At 45.6% G+C, this 23,840-nt stretch overlaps 1 protein-coding gene and 1 long non-coding RNA gene across 3 annotated transcripts in view; one reads left to right on the forward strand and one right to left on the reverse strand.

Annotated features, from left to right (window-relative positions):
- Positions 1 to 2,852, reverse strand: part of TUBGCP5 (tubulin gamma complex component 5) — a 57,452-nt gene extending 54,600 nt beyond the window's left edge. The window contains exon 1 of the mRNA XM_074983302.1: positions 2,692 to 2,852. Coding sequence (XP_074839403.1) covers positions 2,692 to 2,852 — 161 coding nt within the window. The remainder of the gene's footprint in view (positions 1 to 2,691) is intronic.
- A 9,444-nt stretch (positions 2,853 to 12,296) lies between these two features.
- The window catches only part of LOC142012242 (uncharacterized), a 47,448-nt gene continuing 35,904 nt past the window's right edge, over positions 12,297 to 23,840 (forward strand). For both annotated transcript variants that reach the window (XR_012645289.1, XR_012645290.1), the window contains exon 1: positions 12,297 to 12,803. This is a non-coding gene — a long non-coding RNA (uncharacterized LOC142012242). The remainder of the gene's footprint in view (positions 12,804 to 23,840) is intronic.

A 23,840-nucleotide genomic window follows, 5' to 3' on the forward strand; every position in this document is an offset into this window, starting at 1 on the left:
GTAGTTTTTAGTCTCTGTCAGTAGGATCAGAGCAAATGTGATTGTACCTAAGGGCTTGACTGTAAACAATGGATCAAGTTATGTGTGCAGGATGGAAGCTAGAAGCATGTAGGTAAGTATAGCGATCAGTGGGTTTCCAGTAGAGCGTGGTACCAATCAGGCCATCCTTGATTTGTACTGTAGTGTCCAGGAAATGTCTCTCTTGCATGGAATAATCAAGGCATAAGCTGATGGTGGGGTGCAGACTGTTAAAGTCTCTGTGGAATTCTTCTAGAGTCTCTATACCATGGGTCCAAATCATAAAGATGTCATCAATGTATCTTAAGTAGAGGAGGGGCAATAGGGTCAAGAGCTAAGGCATCGTTGTTCCACGTCAAGCCATAAATATATTAGCATATTGTTGGGCCATGCGGGTGCCCATAGCAGTACCACTAATCTGGACACATAAATTGTCCCCAAATAGGAAATAATTGAGGATGAGAACAAAGTTACAGAGGTCAGACACCAGATTAGCTGTGGTGACATCAGGGATGGTATTCCTGATCAGTTGTCATCCATCTTTGTGTGGAATATTAGTGTACAGAGCCTCTGCATCCATGGTGGCAAGAATGGTGTTGTCAAGAACTTTTCCGATGTTTTGTAATTTCCTCAGGAAGTCAGTGGTATCTCGGAGATAGCTGGGAGTGTTGGTGCCATAGGGTTTGAGGAGGGAGTCCACATAACTGGACAGGCCGGTGGTAAGGGTGCCAATGCCCAAAATTAAAGGGCGCCCAGGGTTCCCAGGTTTGTGGGTTTTGGGAAGTAAACAGAATAATCCAGGTTGGGGCTCAGATAGTGTGTGATGAATAAGGTCCCAAGTAACAGCAGGGAGTTCCTTAAGTAACTGTTGTAACTTCTTTTGGAATTCCAAAGTGGGATCAGAGGAGAGAGATCTGTAAAATGTGGTGTCGGAGAGTTGTCTGGCTGCCTCCTGTTCATAGTCTGACTTATTCATGATGACAACAGCACCCCTTTTGTCAGCTGTCTTGATTATAATGTCTGGGTTATTTTTGAGACTCTGGACAGCATAATGTTTAGCACAGTTGAGATTGTGTCTCATTTGGCATCATTTGTATATAATGTCAGTCTGAGCACGGTTGTGGAAGCATTGTACGTAGAAATCCAGACTTTCACTACAACCATCAGGGGAGTCCACCTAGAGTTGTTCTTTTGGTGTTGGTGGGGGGAGGTTGAAAGAGTTCAGCAAGTTTATTTTTAATCATTTTTTGTTTATTGTAAAGGATTTTGATCAAGTGGTTCCTCAGTTTCTTAGCGAGTGGGTTGCCTAGATGCTTGCTGTAGTAGGTTTAGTACGTTGATTGTAATGGGTTTTTCACCATCAGTCCCTTGGGTACAATGTCAATTTTCTTGCACTTGGAGAGAAAGATAATGTCTATCTGGATCTGAGCGAGTTTTTTCATGTAGTAGATATTTTGGAGCATAAGCTCCAATGGGCAAAGACCCACTTCATCAGATGCACAAGTATTTATGCGCTGGTTAACTTTACACACTACATATACTCCCACTGACTTCAAATGGGGCCATTCAGAGGGCATTAAGGCCGTTTCTAGACAGGCAACTTCCTTCGGAAGTGGCATGCTAATACAGGGAGCGAAAGAGGCTAATAAGGCGCAGATGCAAATTCCCCGCGCCTCATTAGCATAACATCACGTGATTTGGAGTCCAGAAGACCGTTCGTCTGGACTCCAAAACGCTGTATAGAAGCACAGCCGCCATGGGGGCTTCTGGAGGGAAGTCCTTTTTCCTGAGTCCCCTTCTTCTCGAAAATTTTTCTGGGTAGATACGGCCTAAGTGAATAAATCTTTGAAGAAGCCAGGACTAGTTGACAATACAGGGAAAAAAGGGTGAAGCTAACTCCATACAAAGTGCTGTCAATTTGCAAAGAAAAATACCTGTTCATCTTATAGTAATTTGAAGACATTAAATGTAATCTGTAACAATCTGTAAAACAATTCACACAGAGGAATGATTAAGATGACTATGCCGCTATAATTTTCTAAGATTAGAGACTAATAAAGATTATTTGAACTCATTCCACAACCAATAAGGTAAAAACCATGCCTGCCTTCTAGAAACCTGCACTTATGGAGGCAGATCTAGACGTTTGGGTTTTTATCTGACATTTCTCAGTGTGAAATATTTGCTCTTTTCACCAGCTGCTATTCCCTCTCAGTCCTAACATGCCTTGAACACCATGTTGACACCTTACTCCGCAATCACCCAAAGGCAGCTTGTTTGCCATGGACAGACAGACTAATGTGGTAACACAATGGACAGCAGGAGATTTATAGCCGCCTGAAGGCGCGCCACTGCTCCTCTGATAAGCACCTGTAGGCAACGCTGATGGAGCAAAGGTGATGGTCTCCCGGGCCTGTGCCACGGCTCCACCTGACAGCTTTATTTATTGGGTCTGCTGCCCGGGGAGCGGCAGGAGCATCGGGCCAGGGGCGGGGAGGTGCAGCACGGGCAGGACTGACACAGGGCGGAGCGCGAAGATGGCACTGCAGACACGTGGGAAGGAACCGCCCCCACCCCGGCCTGAGCGTCCCGGGACGGGCGCCGAACCCGCCGCAGACCGCCCAAGGCCTGACTGGCGGCGGCGGGAGACTCGCGGAGCGCGCCGCCCCTGACCTGAAGTTGGACCAGGCGAAGCTCAGCGCCGCCTGGAAGCGGCCGCCGGGCTCGTCCCCGCCCTGCGCCTCGCGAAGGCCGGTCAGGCGCCGGATCAGCATCCGGACATCCTGGTCCTGCTCCTCCTCGAAGCGGCTCCAGTACGCGGGCTGCGCTGCCATGGCAGCGGAATCGGGGGGGGGGGGGAGGGGTAGCGCGCGTTCACAGCCCTTCGTTCGCCCCTCCCCCGCCGTCCCGTTCCCGGTTCACTTCTCGCGACGCTTCGCTTCCACGTCTCACGCGTTGTCGTCGCTGCAAAGCCCACCCCACCTTAAAGCGGGGGTGGCAGCAAAAGAGAATTGTGCGCATGCGCCTGAGACCGAGTCCGCAGAAAGTCGTGTGCGTCGAGGGAGCGGGGAAACATATGTCACGTGCCCTCATTGTCCCGCGGTGATTGGCTGTAGTGTTGGACACGGTCTGTTTCTCATCGCAGCCGAGGGGACAGAGCCAGGGAGTTCTGAAGTGGGGTGACGCCTGCCGCTCCCTCGCCGCCTTTGCAATGGGACCTGCCCTGCAGCGTGCCTGGGGACAGGGGCTGGCTTGCAGCCGGGCACAGGGCTGCTGGTAGGATGAGCAGATCGAGGGGAGGGGCAGCTCGCTGCATTTTCTACGTGTCAAGTTTGGAGCGTCTATTAGCTGGCAAATACCAGTCTTTCCCTCCAGGGCTTGTAGGAAAGCCCCGGGGTCCAGGGACTTAGACTCAGAGAACATTAGAAGTGGAAGGGGTCATCAAGTCCAGTCTCCTGATACCCAACCTTGACCTCCCCCACTGTAACTTGAGACCTTTGTTCCCAGTCAAGTTCAAAGACAAAGTACCTTACCCATAGAAAACATTATAAATAACAATCAGAAAATTATGAATATCTTTTGAACAAAAGCCATCAGGCAATAAAATCTACAATTGTTCTATATCCAGGCACCCCTGGACTTTGTTGCTGTTACACCTGTTCACACCTCTTTGCTTCTGTAGGTAGTCTGTCATGTCCAACGATGACATCTTGAGCTTGCAGAGGCTCATTGGTTGAGGACTTGCATGTGGCTGAGGAGTCCAAGCTTTGAACGGCATGGGTGTTCACACTGGGGGCAAGGGAGTTGTCCTGGCTCTGTTGATGGGTCTGCTGCTGTTGCTTTCTTCCTCTCATGAGCATCCATGAGGCTGACGCATCGCTGCTCTTCAAAGTTGTCATATGCGTGTCGTAAAAGAGCACGCCAGCTTGTTCGGTCTTTTGCATGCTGCTCTAGCTGATCTGGTTTTAAACCGGCATGAGCGATGTTGGCCTTCACACAGTCTTCATACCTCTTGCAAGGCCTACCTTGATTCCTTTTGCCCTGGGAGAGTTCACCTTAGAGGAGTTGCTTAGGGATTCTCGACTCTTCCATTTGTATGACGTGGCCTGTCCAGCAAAGCTGGGCTTTCAGAATCATGGCTTCGATGCTTGTGGTTCCTGCTCTGTCCATGACTTCCAGGTTCGTAACTCTGTCCTGCCATTGAATGTGCAGTATTGACCTCAGGCTGCGTGCGTGGAAGCACTCCAGCAGCTTTATATGTTTTCTGTACAAGGTCCAGGTTTCACAGCCATACAGGAGACTGGTCAGGACTACAGCCTTGTACACTTTCAGTTTAGTGGACTGTCGGATATTGTGTATGGGTTGTCCAGGGAGGGGCAGTATCTCTGGTGTGGGGACTTGTTGTGTCTTTGTGGGGCAGTTCGTGCATGTTTGATCCCCACCTGGTACCCAGCTCTTACCTGTGGCTCCAAGAAGCTGTAGCATGCAGCAGCCACACCCTGATAAACCGCTTTGACAAGAGGGCTAACCCAGGTGAGGATAGCCGGCAGGTTTGAAATCTGCAGTGAGATAGGGAATTGCCTATCCCAGCATGCAAAGTCGGCCCCGGCAGACTGGGCAGATGAGATCAACGGCAAGATCCAATGACCAGGAAGGTGGTTCTGCAACACTCTGTGGAGAGTGAAGGGCATGACAAAGGCACCAAAGACGGCGTGGCCATTCTGTGCAGCCTCGGAACTCTTTGCTTCAGCACACACATAAATACATTCCCCTGGGGTAGTTGCTCAGAGAGGATTTCCCAGTCTCTGCAGTGTGACCACAATATGGCGGGTGCCCCAAGGATGGGCCACAGTTTGTAAGGATGGAAGAATTTGAGTCTTCAGCAAGGACCCCACACAGCACAATGCGGGGCTGGAGCCTCTGCTATCTCTGTTTATGGATTGAATGAACACAAGCTGTAGTTATGTGCTAAAGTGCCTTCAAATGAGTGGAGACTGCTGAGAGGAATATGAAGAGTAAAAAACCAAAACTCCCACAAGCTTCTATAAGCAGTACTGACCTGATTTCAGCTTCCCAGTTTTTTCTTTGTAAAGATGCAAGAAAAGTGGTTAAAAACGAAGGCATCTGTGTTTACACAGTTCCTCTGCACATGTTGAGTTTCAATTTGGCTTTAACAATATAGTGGTCCCCAAACTTTTTGGGTTTAGGGCCCAACTTTACCCCTACCCATGCTCCCTTCCCCCAGAGCCACAGCCAGGGGGACTAAAACGTGGGGTAGGAGGACCAAGAGTGGGGCCAGAAGCGTAGTCCCACTTAGACCTAGACCACACTCCCCAGGCCCAGACTCACACACCTGTTCCTCTGCACCCCACTAGGGCTCGGGTCTGCAATCTGGACTCTGGAGCCACATGCGGTTGTTAAAGGATTTCTTTGTGGCTCCTGACACTATACTTGCAAAGTACAAAAAAAAAAAAAGATTATTTTCAACAATTTTGAAGACAATCAGTGCCCACAAATTAACAGTTCATATCTAAATTGCAAATAAGATGTGATCTCAAAACTCCCCCTTTAATATATGCAGTGCATTGTAGAATATGTGTGTGTGTGCTGTTCTTAAAATAGGCGTTACAAAAAGTACGGTTTGACATTTATTAAGGACCATTTTGTAGTCACATGCGTTGTGGTTCTTGAATGATTGAGTTTTTTATGGAATTAAAAAAACTGTGTCTTCTTGCTCTTCTGATTGCCGACCTCTGCCTGAGGCTGTGCACCCCACCATATGGATACCCCTGCCTTAGGCCAGGTCCACGATAGGAAAAAATCGATTTCAGATATGCAATTCCTGCTGTGAAAACTGTATAACTGGAGTTGGTGTATCTTAAATCTACTTTTGTCACCAACTCCACAGCCAGGGGTCAATGAGGGAAACTCTCCCACCAACTTCCCTTGCTCCTTGTGACTGGAAGAAGTACTGGGGTCAACAGCAGTGCCCTGATCACCAGTGTATCAATCTTCCTGTAAGTATAGACATGTTCTTAGTGTGACAAGAGTCCGTTCACCACCAGTGGCTCCTCCTGCTGGCAATCCTTAGCATTAGCTCTGTAAGGCATTGTATCCTCTTCCAGCTGTCCCCCTCCCATCCAATCCCATCCCTGCAGGCCCTCTCACTGCTTTCAGAGTGGGTATCTGGCCAGCATCCATCACTCTGTTCTGCCTTCAGAGCTGCACAGCCAGAGAACCCAGACACCAGGGGGAGGTATTTCAAATAAAATTGAGAACCACTTCTGTCATTCCTATGAGACCTTCTTTTTCCCACGCAGTGGTTGAAGTTCTCTACTGCTCCCTGTTCCTGCCCAGCCAAACTTGATTTAAATCATCCTGGGCTCCCTGGTTCCTCCTCCAGATGCTGTCCAGGGAGTTAACTGGCTTATCTGGCCACTTTAACTCCTTCCATTCCTGTGGCGATGGACACTCCTTTACACTTAGGAACAATATCAATCCTAAGCATAACCAAGATGAACAACTACTTAATGCCTAGCTCTTTTAATAACTTTAGCAAAAATAACAAGGAGTCCCATGGCACTTTAAAGACTAACAAATATATTTATTAGGATGTTAGGGCACAAGCTTTTGTGAGCTACAACTCTCTTCAAAACAAAAAGCAGTCAAGTAGCACTTTAAAGACAAGCAAAATGGTTTATTAGGTGAGCTTTTGTGGGACAGACCCACTTCTTCAGACCATAGCCAGACCAGAACAGACTCAATATATGTAAAGCACAAAGGTCCAAACATTTTTATCAAGGTTGACAAATCAGAAAAATTGTTACTGTTGGCAAATCAGATAGAAAAGCAGAGGGGGTAAGGTGTGGGGAGGGGAAGTAAGTGTTAGAGTAGCAAATGAAGTAGCGGGGTTTTGCTTATTGTAAACAACTTGTTGTAAAGTCACATCTTATAGTAGCACCCAGTGTAGGAATTGTGGAATATCACCAATGCTTGCATTATTGTGGAGGGGCTACAGGGCAGTCATCACAGCTGTGTAAGATGTGGACCACACAGGCCTCCCCTAAGCAGAGCACTGTGGAGTACAAGAGGATACTGGTTGAACTGAGAAGGAACAACTATAAGTATAGTAACAGAGAGTAAGCTGTGCTAGTCTATACACTATCAAAACAAAAAGCAGTCAAGTAGCACTTTAAAGACTAGCAAAATAGTTTATTAGGTGAGCTTTCGTCTGTCCCACGAAAGCTCACCTAATAAACTATTTTGCTAGTCTTTAAAGTGCTACTTGACTGCTTTTTGTTTTGAAACTATAAGTATAGTTTGGGTAGTCCTTCCCCTGCTGTTAAAATAGAACTAACGCTCAAACCAATGCTGGCGTATGCAGTTATTCTGTGAGAATGTACGCTGATGGTTACTGAAATTTTTGTGGCTAGGCCTTGAGCTGAAGCTGAAATCATGGGGTTTTGTCTAGAGCCAAACCCACAAAGTAACAAGCAAGCTGGAGAGAAGCAAGCAAGTGGCCAGCAGGTCATCCTGCCCCTGTGTGGCAAGAGACTCTATGCTGGTGTATCTGTGAACTCTGGGTTGGTATGGACCAGACTGCACTGTGAGTGGATTGCTGTGTAAAATTTATGTTAGGCTACTGTTACTGAATAAGCTGTATCTATCTCAGGCTCTATGCTGTGAGAGGAGAAGAACTGCCTTTACAGGCACACAGCAAGTAGGGTGTGATTGTCCCAGGTTACTAGGTGACGGCTTGAGCTGGTTTGGTTGCATTATTGACAGAATCCCCTAGGAACTGAACCTGGCCCTTCTGGTGGTCATCTGCCATTAACAGAAGGACTACACTAATGAAATCAGAGCAGCTCATCTCCAACAGAGATGAAAAGGTGGTAGAACCAAAATAGGAAATTACCTATTGTAATGTGAATACCACTCCAGCTGTCCATTTGTGGTGATAAATTTGTATATGAATTCCAGGACAGCAGTTTCTCACTGGACTCTCCCACTGGTTTTCATGTGCTACCGTTCTTAATGTCTGATTTGTTTCCATTTATTCAATTGTGTAGAGACAGTCCAGTTTGTCCAATGTATATGTCAGAGGGGCATGGTTGCCACATATTACATCAGTAGATGTGTGCATGACTAAGCCTTTGATGGTATAGCTTGATGTGGTTACATCTTGTGATGGTGTCACTAGGGTAAATGTGTGGACAGAGCTGGTAACAGGATTTGTTCCAGAGATAGGTTCCTAGATTAGTGTTTGTAAGCCTCAAACCTGAGAAAAATTCTCTCCATCAGCTTCACACTCCTCAAGAGCAACACAGACAGGGTCTATGTGCAGTACATGGAAACATTATTTTAAGAGAACAAATAAAACATCTATTGCAGTATTTCCGTAGCAGTCAATGTGAAAATGTGATAAAGTAAATGTGAAGCCTATATATGAGGAGCTAGGCTGATTAGCGGTATGGATTATCTGTGTAAAGATCAGCAATCATGCATGCAGCCATATCAGCAAAAGCAACAGGAAGATCCTGTACTTGACCTTTATTCATAACAGGAAGAAGCTGATGTGATAACATTCTATTGCAGTAGCTTCTGCAGCACATCGTTTTGCTGTCTTAAGAGTGACTTTTTTTTACTAGTAGAGGGTTCTCTGGCAACTATTGGGAATATCGTGATTACTAGTAGTAGGCATCCTTCAGTCTGCATAGACTATGGATCGCGCCCTTTAAAGTTTCAATTGAGGACTTCATTTACAGTGTCTATTGTGACTATGAAGACCCACACGGGAGTGACAGTCCTTGTTGCATCTCTTGCGGATGTAGTGGGTGTCTGGCAAGTCCTTATTGTGCTTTCTGTGCGCTCGCTTCTCCTCTGCTAGCTGTCTGATCTTCAACTCGCCCTTCTGAAGGCCCTTGTGTAACCCCTGCCTCCACTAGGGCTGGCCCTAAGTGGGTGTGAGGCCTGGGACAACCACTCTCTCCATCCCAGGCCCTACCCCGCCTCTTCCTTGTCCTGTCCACATTCTACCCCTTCCCCCAAGCAACATGGTCCAGGGAGTAGCAGGGGGCCTCATGTTAGCAGCAGAGGTCTGGCACACCCCCACATTCACCGGCAGAGGCAGGAGGCAGAGAGATCTAGCTCCAGCCCACTCCACTCTGATGGCTCCCAGGTCCCTTTGCTCTGCTTCCAGTTGATGAATGTGGGGGCAGGTCTGACCACTATTGCTGACACCAGGCTCCCCCCTGTTCTGGACCCACAATCTCTCAGATATCCAGAAAGTATTGGGCTGCTTTTGGCTTTTGAGACCCCCTACCTATAATAAAAATAAAAGGTGATGACACACGGAAACAAAAAAAGGTATCAAAAAAACAAGGGTCATAATGTGATTTTTTTTTAATTTAATAAATGCATTTCTAGCCTTCTTATGTACAAATGCACTAATTATTGAGGGATATGGATAAAACCAGGTGCAAAACTCATCAAACATCAAATAAATTAACAAGTGTCTAAATTTGAGGACTCCTTTGAGCTTGAGGCTAAGGCCAAATGGCCTTCCTCATCCCCTCTCTGGCTGGCCCTGCTTGAGCCCTGGTCCCCCTCCTTTCCCCCACCCCCACCCAAGCACAGGCTTGTAATGTTTACCCTGAACCATTCTGTGGACAGGACAGCTCTGACTGTGGTGGTGTTTCAGCAATCAAAACTTTATGGGACAGTTTTAAAACTGGTGCTGTTGACATGTTTTTGTGCCGGGCTTTTGCAATCATTTGCACTTACTGGTAGCTGAGTCTCTAAACCACTGGCTCTCAGCCCTTCCAGGACTGTACCCCTTTCAGGAATGTAATTTGTAGTGAAAATTGGGATGCATAAGACACATAAAAACTACTTGCTTGCAAAAAAATCAGATCACAAATGTGAGTGTCACAGCACACAATTACTGAAAAATTCCTTGCTTTCTCATTTGGACCCAATAATTATAAAAATAAATCAACTGGAATGTAAATATTATACTTACATTTTTAGCGTATAGCATATGGAACAATATAGTTTATACTGACTTTGTTAGTGCTTTTTATGTAAAACTAAGCAAATGTCTGTTAAGATTATATACCCTGTGGAAGACCCTTGTGTACTCACAGGGTACATACACCTCTGGTTGAGAATCACTGGTCTAAATAACCCTTTGGGGTCATGAATTAGGCATTCAGTAACTGCAAATCCCTTAGAACATTTTGAAGGGTTCACAAAGAAAGGGGCTGGTGTGTCCCAGGAAAAAACTGACTTTGTGAAATTAAGCAAGCACTGCCTCTTCTTTTAGTGGGGTGTGAAGTAAGATGAGCTATAAAAAAGGAGAAGTATTTAGCAAAAAACGTAGTGGCCCAAACGGAATAAGTGTAATAATCCCCAGAATTAGCCCCATTAACTTTAGTTCAGTTAATCAAAGGATCTTTTGCACTCACACTTTGTGTTTAAAAGTGCAAAGTAGAATTTTAACTCAAATATTTGAGATTTTTGTACAGGGTGCACCTCTGAAAATTGGCATGCTCTGGTCCAGCAACATCCCTTGTCCCACAGGCATATTTTTTTGAAATAACAGGTACTCTTTTTCAGCATCCCTGTAGTCCTCATTGCAGGAGGAGTAAGGGATGCTTCAAAATATCACATTATTTTGAGTTTAGGATGTGTGCAGACATAGCCTTAGTGTCACTGCATCTGCGAGAGTATGTAGACACTCCCCACCCCCAGCCAATCCCACAGCACAAAAAAAAGCAGTGAATATACTAGTTTCTCCTTTGACCTGTCCCCAGTGCTGAACCTCTCTGCACCACATGCTGACACGTGCAAAAAGCAAGTGCATGACTCAGATGGCATAAAGGAACTTGTGCAATCTCTTCATGCCAGGATGACGGTCATCCATTAAGAAATGCATTTACAGTGTTTTAATATGCAATCATTGTAAATAAATCACTGCTTTAAGGAACAACCGTGATTATATGTGTTATTTTGCCTCATGATGAAAGACTCTACATTTCCTCTTCAACCAAAAGCAGTTTGTTTGAGGGGGGAAATTCAGGAAGAGAAGGGGCTTGTTGGACGACTTCCTGATTCCCAGGGCACCTTGTGTTACTTGGTGACATGCCACAACGTCTAGCAAGGCCAGCCATGATGGGATACACACCAACAATGCATTGCTCTTATTTCGGAATTGGGCTCTCTAGTGAGAATGCTCAATTTCAAAAAGATCTCGCAGTGTGGAAATGCTATTCAGAAATAATATATGCATTTCTATTTAACAAACTAGAAATAAGTTATTCCAGAAAAAACCTGCAGTGTAGACATAGACAAAATGCATTTTGAAATAGGTGCTATTTCTCATGCAATGAGGCTTACCATTTCCGAAATAAGCCAATTGCTATTTCAGAGCTACTTCAAAATAACTGTTGCATTGTGTAGACACTAGGGCTGTGTCTACACTTGCATTCCTCTTTTGAAAGAGGTATTCAAATGAGGCAAATCAAAATGCAAATGAGGTACACATTTGCATATCTGGCCCCTCATTTGCATTTTATTATTTCAAAAGAGCTTCTTTCGAAAGAAGAAAACCAGTGTAGACACTGCTCTTTCGAAAGTAAACCCCATCTTCGAAAGAATCCTTCTTCCCATAAGAAAAGAGAAGAAGGATTCTTTCAAAGATGGGGTTTACTTTTGAAAAGCAGTGTCTACACTGGTTTTCTTCTTTTGAAAAAAGCTCTTTCAAAATAAGAATATGCAAATGAGTGCCAGACATGCAAATCTGCACCTCATTTGCATTTTCGAGTTCCCTCATTTGCATACCTCTTTCAAAAGAGGAATGCAAGTGTAGACACAGCCTAGGATACTTATTTCAAAACAATGGCTGTTATTCTGAAATAACTTTGCTGTGTAGACCTACCCTTAGAAGGAATTCTGTTACTGTGTCTTTAAGGGTAGGTCTACTCAGCAAAGAAAAACTTACTTCTAGCCCAAGCTGGCTAACGGGCTCATGTAGTTAGGCTGCAGAGCTGTGTCACTGCTGTGTTAGGGAGGGATGGGAGAGGGTGGTGGGAAGGGGGCTTACCTTTTATCATAGGAGGAAGGGACAGAAGAGAACTTGTTGCTCACAGGACAGCAGCTGGGGAGAAAAGGGAGAGTGAGCTCTGGTTGGCTGGTCCGCTCCTCAGAGCAGTGAGCAGATGGCCAATCAAAAGGCAACTTCCCCCTTTTTCTCTCCTTTCTGCCTTCATTCTGCAGGACTCAAATTTCCTATTTAAGCTCATTTTGGCTTTGGAGAATGGAATGTGACACATACATGATATTTGAGAGGGGCCTCATCCCGGAGAGCAGAAGTACAGAACCAGATCCAGCTTGGACACTAATTAAAATACAAGGGAAGGTTTCTTTGAGCTTTCAAAAAAGTTCACAGCACACGAGTTGGGAAACACTGCAGTGAGTCCAAGGAAAGGGAGAAGCCAGCATGTTAGTCTCCTCCTGTACACCAGGGCAGATGCCTGCCAGCACTGAACGGAATAAGAAACATCCTGCAGCAGTCTGATTTAGCAAAGAGCACACGCCAGCAGATGAAGACAGCCTAACCCACTGAGCCTACGAAGTCAGTGAGGTCAGTTGAGGGAAATAACTTTCCTGCCAGCTCCAGGAAGAGAGCTGGCAACAGCTGATGAGGATATGAGTAATTGTTTGAATTATGTACCATAAGGAGAAGATACCGTGAGAGAAATTGCCACTCAGCTCCTGGAGGAAAAGTAAGTGACAGTTGTTTAAATTGCCCAGATCCAGGAGGAGAACAGGGGTTTCTGCTGTGAGGAGAGGTTTAAAGACAGAACATGAGGGAGCTGAGCACGGTCTTCAAAGGAATCCAGGGAGCCAGAAGTAACTGTTATTTGGGGACATTTTGTTATGTCCTAATTTTATAGGTTTTTTGTAATAAAAAGCCATAAGGAGGGTGTTCTTGAATCAAGCATGCCTGAAGTGGAATTATTGGTTCCCTGAGAAAGGAAAGTGTGGCAGGGAGTAGCAAAGCTGCAGCCTAATCCAGCACTGGTATGATCTATAGGAGTGGAATAGGTGCAACAGTCCACAGCAGTTGCAGGAAGTGCTGTAAGTGAACAGTGTGCACCTAAAACACACTGTCTAGTGTGCATCATTGCAGCTTTTTATGACATAAATTGTACTTTGCCTCCTTACTGAATGCAAACTTTAATTGACCTGTGATGATTAAAATGAACCTAATGACATTGCCCACTTCAGTTCCAGTAGATGCACAAGTCTGTTCGTCTCCATTACCCCTAAACAGCAGTGCCTTCTCCGTGTCTTGGTGACTGGATTTTTGGAGCTAGATGTGAGAAGCAACAGTTGTATTTTATATCCTCCTGGACGGTATTTTCCCCTCTCTACCTAGAAGTAAGAAGGGCAGTATACATCAACACTATATCCCATGGGGACTCTCTTTATATTGGGAGAATATCCCAAGGCCTTATTTCATCAGCTTTATAGTACGTTTGCTTTGGCAAAGCCAGCATAAAAGGGCCATGGCTTGGTTATAAATCATGTCCACTGAGTCTTCTAAGGTGCAGAAAGCTTAAACTACTGATCTAAAAAATCAGAACTCAATGCCACCAAATTACATATACACTCTGGGAAACAAAACAAAACAAAAAAAAAACCAAATCAGGCCTTCACAAGTCATAAATTCAGCAGTGCTGATAGCTGCTGTGGCCTCCAAGGCAAGGTAGTGGGAGCCCTAGCTCCACACCTGGGAAGAGGCATGGCCAAGGACACAAGAGGCAGGGCCTAGAGCATTCGTCCCTCAGCGCCTCCCAGGCCATGTGCTCCTTCCTCCCCCAACCACAACCACGTGCAGCCAGAGCAGCACTACAGCAGTTCAAAGGGGCTCGGTGCGCTGGCTGCCTCTGCTGCCAAAGTAGCAATGACGACAGACAGAGCTCTGGGCCTCATTGAAGCACGGGGCCCAGGGCTAGACTGCTCCCTTTGACTCCCCACCACCATCACCATCGGGGCACCTGCGTAAGTTGCGTTCCCTTTTTATTAACAGGGCTTTACTCACCAGCAGTGTTCTCTGTAAGCTGAGCACTTGGGTGGCCAACCAGGAGTGATTCAAATGCTACCCAGCTATTTATAGCAGAGTGCCCTGAGTGCCCACGGCTGGTGCAAATCCTCACATGCCTTAGGGCAGGAGGTAACAAAATTTATTCCAAACGTAGGTGGAAAAAAATGAGAGGGAACGTCGCTCAACATGATGGTGCCTCTTACTGGCCATGCTGAGAATCAGCTCTGGTCCACCTTTGCGCTTCTGTCTGGTGATGTCTCACCCACTGCCCCTTTCATTCCTAGGAGCCATGTCTCTCCTCAGACCGTGGCATCCTCTTCTGGATACAGCACCCTGACAGTGCCCCATTCCAGGCTCTCCACCTTCTAGGGGACCTCAGTCCAATCACTTGCCTCAGTGGTAGGCTACAGTTCAGGGTCTACCCACCTGCCTCAGTGACATGCTAGAGTCTATGCTCTGGCCATTCTCCTCAGTGGCAAGTGGAGTGGGGGAGACCCAGGCCTGCCTGCTACTCCAGGTCCTCACCCAGGGACACTCTAGCCAGCAGGCACACGCTGCATCACTCCCAAGCTCCACTGTCTGTTTCCCAGGGCCACTTCCCTGCACCCCTAACGTCTTCCCCTCTCTCATATAAGGGCGTTGGTTTGGCAGTTCACTCATGCTCCTCCGCCCAGCACTGCTCTGCCCATGGGGCTGTCTCTTCTCCCCATTTCAGGACAGCCAGTCCTCCCTCCTTGAACTCAAGGAAGTAAGTACCACTGCTTCGCTTAGCAGCCACTTTTTATCTGTCCCACCATTTCCATACTGGCTGCCTCCCATGCAGGCTCCCTAGGACTGCTGTAGCCACTTGCATGTTAGTGAGGGACAGCAGTCCCATCACAGGGAACAAAAGCATACTTCCTCTCTTTGCAGATTGCCTGTAAATGAGAGCTAAAGTGCAGGTGTAATTATTGGGGGTTGTTGAGTACTGAAATGCAACAAACCCTTACAGTGTCAGGACCTGTGCAAGGTGTACAGTGACTCAGAGGCAAACTGTAACGGTGCTTCAGTAGCAAGGCCTTGGTAGGCACTAGCCCTGGTGGCTCCTAATAACCACTCAAACACATGGCTTGTTATACCAGGACTGGCAAAAAAAGATTGCAGATACTCTCCTGTGATGAGTTCTTGAGGTGTCTAGGACTGTGCGCTGCCTTGAGAGAGAGAGAGACTTGCTGGTGTTTAACCAGGTATCAGCTCCGTGACACTTCCAGCCACTCAAGCAATGTCCTCTGAGCCCTGACTTTGCTTTGCAGGTTAACAATAGGTGTACCCTAGTCCTTGAGTCCCGTGGAAGCATTCCTCTGTGATATCCAGCCCCTCCCTGGCTGCTCACGGAAAGACAAGGTTTGCTATCATGTCCATTTTCCTTCACTTCATATCCCCCAAAACTGATCGTATGTCTCTAGAGTTAGCATGATCCCCAACACTGCCACCCTAAGTTTATTCCCCGATCTGCTGACTTCACCATGACCTCAATTGTAAACACAGCTTCCATTGTTTTCGCTTACACTGCTTAATGTGAAGCATGTGAAGTAAGGCACACAAGTGAAGAGACACTCTTTATCTGGGAAGAAAAACAAAACAAAACTTCATCAAGCTATCTTAATTCAGACTTTTTTAGGAACTTGTCTATTTTTAATTACATTTCACAACAGTATTTATGTCTCAGGTTTTACTGAAGACACCACATTACAGACTCTATGGATAAACACTATGACAGTAGTGTGCTAAGTGTAGTGAGTTTGTCAGGCCTGTTAGCAGGTGCTGTTACAGAACAGTGAACCCTCTGACATATGGCACTGAGGGGTGCTTATTATGATCATACCTAGGTACAGACATTAATACGAGTATAGTCCAAAGGCAATAACAGTGGTTGTTGTTTGGGCCCCCGAGATAGTCCAATCGAGTATCAGCACTCTTCAGTTCTACTACCAGAGGTGCCCTTTCTAGCACTTGTGGTGCATGAGGAGGGTCTGAGGGGCCACATGCCCCTCCAAATGTCATGGATAGCAGGGGCAAGGGACCAGAGCCTCTGGACATCCTGGGGGATTAGCAGGGGAGCCTGGCAACCACAGCAGGAGCTGGAGCCATCCGCATTCACTGGCGGCCACAGGAGGAAGCAGAGCAGCTTGGCCCTCCTCTCTGGCTGCTACTCATGTCATATGGCGAAGGCATGGAACTGCTACTGTGAGTGCAGGGGGGCCAGACCCCTCACTTGCCCCCTGGCCACATTGCTGGGGAGCCTGTTTGGGGGAAGAGCCAGGGTGGGGATGGAGCAGGGGCAGGGAAGAAGCAGGGCAGGAGTGGGTGGGGTCTGGAGCAGAGGAGGCATTGTTCCAGTCCTCCCTCAGGTGGCATGGGGAGGAGATTTTGCTGGTTTCCAGGCTAGCTTCAGTCAGTGTGTCTCGCTGGGGCTCCTCTGCACTTACTCCCTGCCCTTCCATTGTTCCTTGTCTATAAGACCTGCACCCAGCTGTCATGCCCAGCGCACACAGCTTTTTGTAACTTCACGCCCTCCGCAGCTCCTGCTGATGATATTTCTCCACACCTCCTGACTAATCACATGGTTGCTGCTTGTCAGTCAGAACCCAGACACATCCAGATGCAGGATCTTTTCCATTACCAGGCCAAAGGAAAAAAAAGAATGTGCAGTGGGGAGGTTCTTTGAGGGGACTTGTGGTCTCCTGGTTCCTTAGCAGGTCCCTCACATAGGGTTGGGGGGGATATAAGGGATTCGAACAGCAAATTAAGTACACTATGAGGAAAACAAAAAATCTGTGCGGAGAGAAATGTTACATAAAAACAGAGTGTAAGTAAAAGGTAACGTGTCAAGGGATCTAATGAAGGTTAATTAAAGTATGTAGAGGACAGGTGGATACGAGGGTGAATTTAGACTTCTGTACATGAGCAGTTTAAGCATTCTAGAGTGGCTAGAGGTGGCGACATTGTAATGTATTTGGGGGAGGTGGGGAGTTATTTCTGGTGTGGACAACCAAATCGCAGAACCATTTTAGGGAATCATATTTTATATTATAGGCCACACTCTCACTTTAAAAAAATGCCTAGGTTAGTAGAACAAAAAAGCAGTCCTGTAGCACTTTAAAGACTAACAAAATAATTTATTAGGTGACGAGCTTTTGTGGGACTGACCGACTTCTTCAGACCTGGAATTCTAATTCAGAATTCAGAACTTCTAGATCTGGAGAAGTGGGTCTGTCCCACAAAAGATCATCACCTAATAAATTACTTTGTTAAAGTGTTACAAGACTGTTTTTTTGTTCTGTGAAGATACCGACTAACATGGCTTCCTCTCTGTGCCTAAATTAAGGACATCTCTAACTAGGTCAGCTAATTATGCTCTGGTCGTTAGAGTTGTCACATAGATGGGTCTTTATTATGATCACATTCTATTGAGAGTCTCTTGGCCACAGCTGGAAGTTCTTTGCCCTGCACACGTATTTAAAAGTCATTCACTTCCTTCAGTAGCAAATACTTTCACTGTTCCATTTGTGGTGAAGAAGAAACTCTATGCCAAGGAGGGAAAGCTCTTCTGTCAATGTAATAACACCACTTCTGTGAGTAGCAGAACCTATGCTGGCAGGAGAAACTCTCTCACTTACATAGCAGTGGCCACACTGGTGCTAATTTGATATAATTTATGTCAGTCAGGGAGGTGTTTTATTCACATCCTTGAGAAACGTTAGGTTATTCTGTAGAATGACAGTGTTGGGCAAATTTTAGAGCATGTTGGGGGTGGGTGAGTTGCTACAGCTTACTTTTCCTCTCAACCCTTTCTAGATAAATCAGTTTTGGCCTTTAATAACCATCTCCAATTTTCTGTTCATTGTAAATCCTCTGGCACATTTACTTTATCAAAGCTCCTTCCTCCAGAAGCATTCCTTTTTCTTTTCCCTGTTCTTAAGATGATGCAATTTGTGCAGTAATGCCTGGCTTTTGAGGCTGAAATAATATGCAATGCCTTTATTACCAGGAGATCTAAAGAATGCACAGAGCAGAGAATTCTCTGAGTGACTCATTCTTTTCCCCTCTCAGAATAAAGTTTCCTATTTTGCGGTTGTTTCCTCCTGGTGTTTTTATAGTTTGGAAATCCCATTTCTGTTCTCAGATTTAGAGAGAGACAAGCTGAGTGAGATAATATCAAATTTACATTCAGGGCTTTTCTATTTTGCAAATAGGCCTATATATTTAAGCTTGCTTTAACAAAGGACAGAGTATCTCCTCTTAATGGATGATAGCTGATACAGTCTATACCTGCACATTCACTTCTCCTGGCTCTGACAGCTGGGAGTCTACAGTTTCCTCCCTCCAGCTTACCAGATTTTGCATTCATTTGTCGCAGATACTACTCCTGGAGAAATTCTGTGGTGAAAAATTAAAAATTCTGCACATAATATTCACAGTTCTGCATATTCATAAAAATAATGCAGTATAATCTGGCTGGTTCCAATTATTTCGGTAGTTTATTTAAAATTACAATACAATGGATGGAGAATGGGAGTGGGGAGCACCAGAGAAAATCCCCGATCCCGCTTGTCTAATAGTAATATAGCCAGTTGTGACCCTTTATTTCAAGTTATTAGACGACAGATATAGGCAGCCATATTTTCAGTGCTACTTCATAGGCAACTGAACAGAAAGTGCGGGCTAGGGAATTTAACTCACGATTTATGTTTGCTACTGCCCATCTCCAAATAGGTCAGCGAGAAAAAGTTCATGAAGCGTATTTTGATAGGAAAATTTTTAGTCAAAACATTTAGCTCAGTTCTAATCACTAAAGCAGCATGAGCATTTATAAAGCCATATTGTCCTCTACACTCTTCTGTCAATGTAAAGGAGCATTAAAACTTTTACATCTATTTTGTACTCCTGAAGAGATTCTCAAAGTTAGTGGACACAATTCATTAAGCAGACTGGCAGCTACATTCTGCCCATGCCTTCCTCCTTAGAAATAACCTGATGCCCTGTCCCACCATGCTGAGCAAGCTGCATTAGCAAGTGAGAGGGTAGAGCATCTCCTTTTCACATGCATGACTGTCCAGGCCTCCTTCCCCTCAGTGATTATGTCTCAATCAGCAGCTCCAGGAGTCCAAGTCTACCAGCTTGTCCTGACAGGAAGGGTGAGTGACCATTCTTACAGCATCCCTTTGCTTCCCTTTTTTTTGTCAAGGAAACAAAGAAATCTGTGGGGGGGATGGAATTAATTGTACACATGCTCAGTAACGAACAATTCCCCCAGGAACAGGTACTGTAGCATTTTATATTACGGTATGTGTCTTAGCAGAAAATGCCTAGATAGTCACAGGAGAGAAAAGATACCAGAAGGTAGATTTTTAACGAGTATAAATTGACATATTTACATGGACTCCAGTGAAACTGTGATATTTGTACCAGCTAAGGATCTGCCTGCAGATTCTTTTCTGGCTTCTTCTCATAATGTCATAGAGCCATCAGAAATGAAGACATCAAAAAAGATTTTGGAACTGTCTGCACTACAAGAAATCCTTTAAAAAAGAAGTAGTTAGGGCATGATTCTCAAATGTGCTGCTATGGATTCACAATTCCTATTGAAACGGATGGGCAATCCTCAGTCCTACTCGGTCAGAAGACCTGAAGGCCTGGCTCACCACTGCCTTATGCCTTTGGATTGTCATTTACACGAATGCAAAGGGACTGTAACATGCAACCAGTTCGCTTGATTTGAATGGTGCAGAATTAGGTGCATAAAGAGCAGGAAATAAAAGCTGCAAAGATAGATTTAATTTAAAATATTTAAACCAGTCTACATAAATATTGAACTTCAAGTGAAGAAAGCCAATTTAAAAGTGTAGCAAACAGCTGTGTCCTCTTCCTCAAACCCAACTGTTGTCTCCTTCTGCATGACAATATCAGATGTTTTCCACACTGTTGTTTTTCCATGTGGTTTTGTTTGAAAGAATCCTTTTCATGATTCATGGGCGGTGCCCAAATAAGTTTGAAGAAAATCCAAACACCATGATCTCATGCCTGTATTACTCTCTCCCATACATGCAGGCAATCAGCAAATGTGTCGTCAATTCAGAAACTGTACTGGTGTGAAAAATGCCTATTGTTGTGGAGACATTTATAATGGCACATTGTGACAATATAATAATATAGAAAAGGGCTTTTCTGTCCAGTAGAATCACAGCATACAGCTGGGATCCCAGGGCTTCTGTTTTTTCAACTAATTTACAAGCACAGCATGGGAGTCAAATATTGTCAGGATATTAGGTACAGGTTCAAACATTGTGCTCCAGACTTCAAAAGTCCATCAGCAACTGTGGTCCAGCATCTCCGTGAGTCCTCCCAAGCTGGAGCACATATGGGAAAAGCTGGGCCCTGCACTCAGCAGCTCATACTCTGCCCTCCCAGAGCTCAGAGAAGAGGAGGGGTGAGGGGAAGAAATAGAAATGGGGGCGATGCACAGGGAAAGAGTCAAGGTGGCTGCAGATCCCTGCAGTAGGGGGCCAGAAACGCAGCCCCACAGCCAATGGCGGGGAAGGGGAAGGTGCATAGCCTGGCTCCCAGAGGGCTTGAACGCTCTGATGAGGCTGCACTCACAGGGCTTTGCATCGACCCTGCCTCTTTCCCAAAGTGCCCTTCTCCCTGCTCAGTCAATAGAAGCCTCTCTATTGCTGACAGAGCGAAGCCCCGCAGTCGGTGACAGCAGAGGGGCCAGCACTGGCAGAAGAGGAACTGGGAGCTCCATATTCTATTCTGATTAATTAAATGGACTGTGGTGTGCTATCCTGCACAAACTGGTATTTGGGAAAAAAAGGCAGTCAAGTAGCACTTTAAAGACTAGCAAAATGGTTTATTAGGTGAGCTTTCGTGGGACAGACCCACTTCTTCAGACCATAGCCAGACCAGAACAGACTCGATATTTAAGACACAGAGAACCAAAAACAGTAAGCAAGGAGGACAAATCAGAAAAAGATAATCAAGGTGAGCAAATCAGAGAGTGGAGGGGTGGGGGGGAAGGTCAAGAATTAGATACGTGGCTCAATCTAATTCTTGACCTTCCCCCTCACCCCTCCACTCTCTGATTCGCTCACCTTGATTATCTTTTTCTGATTTGTCCTCCTTGCTTACTGTTTTTGGTTCTCTGTGTCTTAAATATCGAGTCTGTTCTGGTCTGGTTATGGTCTGAAGAAGTGGGTCTGTCCCACGAAAGCTCACCTAATAAACCATTTTGCTAGTCTTTAAAGTGCTATTTGACTGCCTTTTTTTTTGATAGTGTATAGACTAGCACGGCTTCCTTTCTGTTACTATTCAAACTGGTATTTGGTTTACATTTCAAATTGCAGTTGGCTTGAATATCTCAGCCTGTATTTTTCATTTAATTACTAGTGGACTGATCCTGCAAATACATAGTACCAAACATAACACTTACTACTGTAACAGTTTAATTACCAGTAAGGGGACTGTTCAGTAGTAAAGCACTATGTTGGAAGTGTAATCGTTGGACAGTAGGAATTAGTTTAGGAATAGAATAGGAATCTTTATTCTTCTAAGTTTGATTACTGATAATTGAATTATGACACTGATCGGTAATACCTGGGGATGTCACCGTTTATGTGACATTGGCTACGTCTACACGTGCCCCAAACTTCGAAATGGCCACGCAAATGGCCATTTCAAAGTTTACTAATGAAGCGCTGAAATGCATATTCAGCACTTCATTAGCATGCGGGTGGCCGCGGCACTTCGAAATTGACGCGCCTGGCCGCCACACGTCTCGTCCAGACGGGGCTCCTTTTCAAAAGGACGCCTCCTACTTCGAAGTCCCCTTATTCCCATGAGCTGACATCCCCAGGTATTCCCCAACGGTGACATCCCCAGGTATTACCAATCAGTGTCATAATTCAATTATTAGTAATCAAACTTAGAAGAATAAAAATTCCTATTCTATTCCTAAACTAATTCCTATTGTTTAGGAGTGCTCAGCCCCCTGTAGAATTTAGCCCTTTCCAAGATCCATGAAGAAGGATTGCTCATGAGTCGTACTTGCAGAATCAAGCATTCTATCTGAAGACTTATAGATGATGTTTTCCCCCTTGCATTTTAAGTACACTCTTCATGCTCTGCTCATGAAATAGGCAAGCTGTAGGTTTTCTGGGGATTTTACTATGGTTGTCTAAAATATGTGTAAAGTACCAGAGGGGCAGCCATGGTTAGCTGCAAAAACAATGAGGAGTCCAGTGACACCTTAGTAGTGGTGTCCATGAGTAATTCACCAGATTGCCACAGCCTCTCCCACAGCCAGGCCAGCACCCAGGCCAGACCTCTCTTCCCCGCCCCCATTACTCACTGGATCTGTGCCACAGGCCCCAAGCCACCTGAGCCCTCAAGGTGCCACAGGCCCTGAGCCACAACGCAGCCCCCGAGCCAAGCTGCTTGAGTCACGCTGCGCGGCACCACGTGAATTGCACTGCAGCCTGAGTCACCTGAGCCGCCACATGGCTCGAGGAGCTGCCTCCACCGCCACATGCTTGTCCCACCATGTGGTGGGACGTATGCACGGAGCGGCCAGAGGGGTGCGCCGTGTGTGGTTCTTCTGGGACGCTGAGCCTCATTCGCCACAATCTGCTTCTCCGTTTACCACATGTGGCGAACGGGGAGCTTATTGGCACCACAGCCTTAAAGACTAGCAGATTTATTTGGGCGTAGGCTTTTGTGGGCAAAGACTCAAGATGTGTCATCTACTCAGTGTGCAACTCTGTCCTCCTAATGGTGATTGGGCCGCATAGGGAGTGCCACACTGAGAATGAAGGTTTATTGCAATTATTTGTATTGCACTAATCCCCTCTTTTTGTCCTGTGACTGCAGAGATGTTAATGGACTGCTCTGCCTTGACTGGTTCCTTACAATACATGCCAACTACTTATGCTAAATAATCGGTTCCACCTTGCATTTTCCTATGCCTTTCCCAGACAGGAAGAAGAGCTGTGTGTAGAGCTGTGTGTAGCTTGAACAACTGTCTCTCTCACCAGTAGCAGCTGGTCCAATGAAAGATATATTAATCTCATGCATCTTGCCTTTCTAATATGCTGGAACCATTATGACTACAACAATGCTACATACTGAGTGGGTGTGTGGATACACTGGATAACAAATATGCATCTTAGATTGTGCTACATCTGTAAAGTCATCAAGGCAGAAATGATGGGGGGTGGGCATTTACAGATATGCCAATCCTGTGGTCCCATGCCCTGTGCCACCCCTTCTTTTTGAGACCCTACTGTTGTGTATTCCCAAGTTTATGAATGTCCATTTCACATAATAAAGATTTCCTTGTTGGTACACATTCTTGAAGAACTTGAGGGAGTTCTGTCTGTTAAGGTCCCTGAGGGAGGGTGGATGTAAGTTTTCCTGGGTTTCCAAGTTTCGGATTAAGCCAGTTTAGTTATCTGTGAAGAAGGATCCAAACGATATTGAAACCCAGATCTTTTATCCTCCTGGCAGAAACTTTTTTTCTATATTGGGCCAGTGACCTAAAACAAAAACCCACTGGAGGCCACACACAAGTTAAATGAAACTTAAGTTAGGAGGTTTACATTTGGTTGGTTGTTTTTTTTTTTTTAGAGAGAGAGGGGGAAATATAAATGTTTAACTCACTGGCCCAGGCTTGAGT

This window comes from Carettochelys insculpta, chromosome 1 (genome assembly GCF_033958435.1).
Source record: "Carettochelys insculpta isolate YL-2023 chromosome 1, ASM3395843v1, whole genome shotgun sequence".
In the NCBI taxonomy this organism is placed as follows: domain Eukaryota; kingdom Metazoa; phylum Chordata; order Testudines; family Carettochelyidae; genus Carettochelys; species Carettochelys insculpta.